Source organism: Carex rostrata, chromosome 6 (genome assembly GCF_964058835.1).
Source record: "Carex rostrata chromosome 6, lpCarRost1.2, whole genome shotgun sequence".
NCBI classification, from domain to species: domain Eukaryota; kingdom Viridiplantae; phylum Streptophyta; class Magnoliopsida; order Poales; family Cyperaceae; genus Carex; species Carex rostrata.
Genome location: NC_135923.1, coordinates 10,083,259 through 10,087,717, shown reverse-complemented (window position 1 = coordinate 10,087,717; position 4,459 = coordinate 10,083,259). Strand labels below are relative to the sequence as shown.

The 4,459-nt window shown below is 35.7% G+C and overlaps 1 protein-coding gene across 1 annotated transcript; it reads right to left on the bottom strand.

Annotated features, from left to right (window-relative positions):
• Nucleotides 1-631: 631 nt before the first annotated feature.
• FAD8 (fatty acid desaturase 8) lies at nt 632-3,428 on the bottom strand. The gene is made up of 8 exons (XM_078304384.1): nt 2,699-3,428; nt 2,508-2,597; nt 2,364-2,430; nt 2,192-2,284; nt 1,907-2,092; nt 1,724-1,804; nt 1,237-1,374; nt 632-1,156 (listed from the first exon to the last, which is right to left on the bottom strand). The coding sequence occupies exons 1-8, from the start codon at nt 3,199-3,201 to the stop codon at nt 971-973; spliced, it is 1,344 nt and encodes a 447-aa protein (XP_078160510.1). The 5' UTR covers nt 3,202-3,428; the 3' UTR covers nt 632-970.
• Nucleotides 3,429-4,459: the final 1,031 nt, after the last annotated feature.

The window sequence follows — 4,459 nt, the reverse complement described above, 5'->3', positions numbered from 1 at the left end:
GATAGATGGCATAGATAATATTCTATGATATGTGTCTTTATCTCTCTATATGCAAATGTTATTAATCCTAACATTATTGTTGCTAACATTAAACTATATCCGTTCTTTTCAGAGATTGACAAGATAACTGTGCTAGTAGTGTTGTCTGACTGGCAACACTTGCTGATTTACTGTGCTAAAATGTTGAGGATAAATTTTAACTTGACTCGATTTGTAAATAAATTAAAGCAGAGTTGGAAATATTTGTTCGAGCTCGATTTGTTTGCGGCCCATAATTGATGGAGAGCAAAATTTTCCTACCCACTAATCGTCTAACACTGACCATGTATTATTATTTGTACGATCAAGTCTGTGGCAAAAATTAATCGGTATTTCCCTATCGCAAAAAGAGTCGAAAGCGACGAAAAGTATCTTTTTGCATCCGAAAAAGTCGACCAAGAATCGAGTTTTCCTTTCACATAATTTCGTATCCCTCAAAATGGTCTCGCACTCTGTATTGGGCCCCAGTACACCACCCAATAATCAACCAATAACACATGTATAAAATCTCAAGGGAGAGAAAACATCAACATCAAATATCAAAAAAACAAAAAAAAACATCAACATCACCCCATCATACATAACACCGAAAGACACAAGCAATTCATATTTTCTCTAAACTGAGATCCAAAAGAATGGTTACAATACAAAATAAAATAACATGTTTTATGATGACAGCTTCCCCTTTTGAAATAATGCTATCATTTCATATCATTCATTATGAGGTTTCACTAGATAAAAGTTCTTAAGAGGCAGAGCACATGTTCTCCTTTCTCATAAATGATTCAGTTGGAAATTGTTTCAAGCCGCAGAAGAAAATTCGGGCTTCAAGAAATATCACTTCTGAATTAAATTTGTAGTAAGGAATTCTCTGAAATTGAATCATGTGCTATATAATATTGTTTTTTTTTTGTGACAAAGAATTATCTGTTTAATTTGGCTTAGAGGAGCCATTTAATTGTTGGTCAGTTTGGTAGTAGACTATCTCTCCTGAATCACTGACATAGTGGTCCCGCTTTAAACTCCGTGCAAGAACACCAAACAAGTGGAATGGAAATGGGCCTGACTTGTCAGGTTCTCTGTAGTACTTGCCCAAAACTGGTTTAGCCGCTTCGGTCTGAAATTTTCATAACAAAAAAGATTAATGAAACTAAAGTCAAAACAAAATGAGGAAGGTTTAAATGATGAACTAATTACCGCTTCAATCAGATTGTAATGAGGTATTTGAGGGAAAAGATGATGGATAACATGGGTCCCAATGTCATGATGGATGTTGTTTATCCATCCATAATCCCGATCAAGTGTTGTTAACCCGCCACGGAGATAGCTCCATTCCTGTATTCATATAGAAAATACAACATTTTACTACCAATACTTTCATTTAATCCAGGGACTCTTTCGCACAACATTTTACTACCAATTTTATGCTTCTTTTAGTCGCCGCCACTAAACAATAATTGATCGTGCATCAAATGCTACTAGATATTATTAAAACAATCTATAAAACAAAGTTCTCTCATGTTCTAAACTGAGCTATTTGTAAATAGAATTTGAGTTCACATGACTAGAAGCAGAAAATTGGTTCATTTGGAAGTCCTACCCTAAAATAATTGGTTTATATATTAAAGATAACAAGGAATAATAAAAGAAATTTGGTGAATACATTAGTTTGACAAGTGCATACCTTTCCACGGTACCAAGGAAGCTTATCATCATGCCCATGATGATGCAAATAGGTAACAAAGTCCAACCACATAACAAATATCTACAAAAAAAGAATAACCAAAAAAAAATTACTCAATTCAAGCTTAACAAACCTAAAAGAATAAAGATCCAATAAAGGATGAAATATAAGAACCGCACATACCCAATAAGGAACTACGTAGAGCTTGAGGACCTGAAGTGGGCCCATGACAAATGCCAATCCGGCTAGTATCGCCACCATGGAAAAATAGCATGTGGTAGATGTGATGATATCCTTTTTCTCATTTGGTACAAATAAATCACTACTTGGATGGAAGTGCGAACCTGACTTGCCAGGACTTCTACCCCACTATAAAATAAAATGAAACAGCAAATGTTCAAATATACCCCAAAGGTGTAGATATTTAGCTAAGATTTGTCAAATTGAAGAATTGTATTGCTTATTTACCAAGTAGAAGGGGTACGCGAGCAGAGGGAAAGGAGCAGTGAATCTTAATGCCCTGGTCACATTATCTAAACTCCTAAACAGTTTCTCTGATAGCTGTAAGAGAAATGAAAAACATTTAATGAAAATGAAAAATCACATATATAACAAAACTTTAAGTAGAAAATGTATGTACCGGATTCCATGACTCATCCTTCTCTACATGCCCATGGTTTTGGTGGTGTGTTCTGTGGCTAATTCTCCTGTAGAATTGCATTTATTAGTAACTAACTATACTCAAAGAAGAATCAATTGGAGATAAATTGGTAGGTAAACATACCATCCATGGTAAGGCACAAGAATTGAAGAATGTAGCAAATGGCCGACCACGCTGTTCAGCTTTGGGTCATTTGAAAAGCTTCCATGACCACTGCTCAAAACAACAAATTGCAGAACATATTTCAATTATAATCATGAAACCCAACAGAAAAAATGGTAAAAATAAATAAAATTGGCAAATTTGTTACATACCAATCATGGCCAAGAACAAAGAGAGCCCAAAACATAGTGCCTTGTGCAATCCAGTAAAGAGGCCACACTAGCCAATTATTCAGATAAGCTGCAACCGCTGCCAGACCAAATACTATAGCAACATCTCGGACTACATAACTCATAGACTTCCATGGATCCTTGACCCAACAATGCTTTGGAATTGCAGCTCTTATCTCAGCTAAACCGAATGGAGGTGGCATGCCGGGGTCAAATTCGTCATTTCCCTCTTGGCTACTCTGGACTTGATTGTCCCAATTGTTGATTTCTTCCTCCAATTGGGAAACCCTCAATGGAGCACTGACATGTAGGGCCCAGTTTCTCTGAATTGCACTGGTACTGAGGCCAGTTATTGGTCGGCATGGAAGAAGGTTCTTCTTTGGGGCAATTGAAGAAACAGATTGTGGGCATCTCAATTTGGGTACACGAGAATTCAACGGGAGAGGCTTTAGACCACAGCATTCTGAGAGAACCCAAGTCGCCATTGTCGCGAAAGATTAAAAGAGAGTGTTCTCTCTCTCTCTCTCAAGGCGGCAACTCTTGGCTCTCTTTCAGAGTTTGAGTGGTACTTCGTCTTTTGTAGGGTTAGAAAGTAGAGTGAAGATACGAGGAGAGAGGAGAGGAGAGGAGATTAGAATCTAGAGGTGGGATACAATTCTCTCCTCGTGGCCTCTAATTGCAAGTTTGCAACTTGGTGCTCCTCTCTTCTCTGCTGCCTCTGACTCCCCTACTTTCTCTATATTTAAGCTTGTGAAATGAAATGGGAAATAAAAATCTGAAATCTTGGTGGAATGGTGGGTTTGTATTTCAGCGTGAGAGGTCGGAATGGATTTCGTTTCTAATCGGGGTTTCTTATTGGTGGATCCAAATGATACCAAAATCCGTGGTCCCATGTGGTCTGTCATTAAGTACTTGGAATAAAAGTTCATCGCACTTATAACTTATCAGCGAGCAATATCTTTTCTCATTCACATGTTTTCGATTTTAAGTATTTAATTTTAGCACGACCATATTTTTAATCTTTATTTTTCCTTGTAGGGCCATTTATTAGTCATTTGCAATAATTTCCTCAATATTTTTTTGTTGTTATTGTCTTTACATATTTTCTGATATAGTTCTCTTTATCATTTATGTGCAAGCCATTTTAAAAAAAGGATGTACAAAAAATTTCATACTTACAACTGCAAGGGCATCGTCATTTTATTTATAAAGAAACTATGAATGTTGATATAAACAATTGTAATTTTACTGTAAAAAACATAAAACAATCATTAACTTGACAATTTAAAATCATATTGTCTTTTACAATTATTTTTAAGAATCAATTTTACATATGTAAAAAAACAAGCTCACCAAAGTTTTGGTGAGTTTAACTCTAAAACTCATCAAATCGATTTCAAACGACGAATCCGAACCGTTGAAACCCACCTACCTTACGTGTGATGCATCTACATGTGAAATTTTTAAACATTCGAATTAATTTAGTATAAAGTCAAGTGGTCAAAATTAGAAGGTTAATAAGTTAATTTTAGTGCATTCATTTTTTGAACGTTTTTGACCGCTTGACTTTATACTAAATTAATTCGAATGTTTAAAAATTTCACATGTAGATGCATCACACGTAAGGTAGGTGGATTTCAACGGTTCGGATTCGTCATTTGAAATCGATTTGATGAGTTTTAGAGTTAAGCTCACCAAAACTTTGGTGAGCTTAAGAGCACCCTAGTTCTACTCATATTAAAA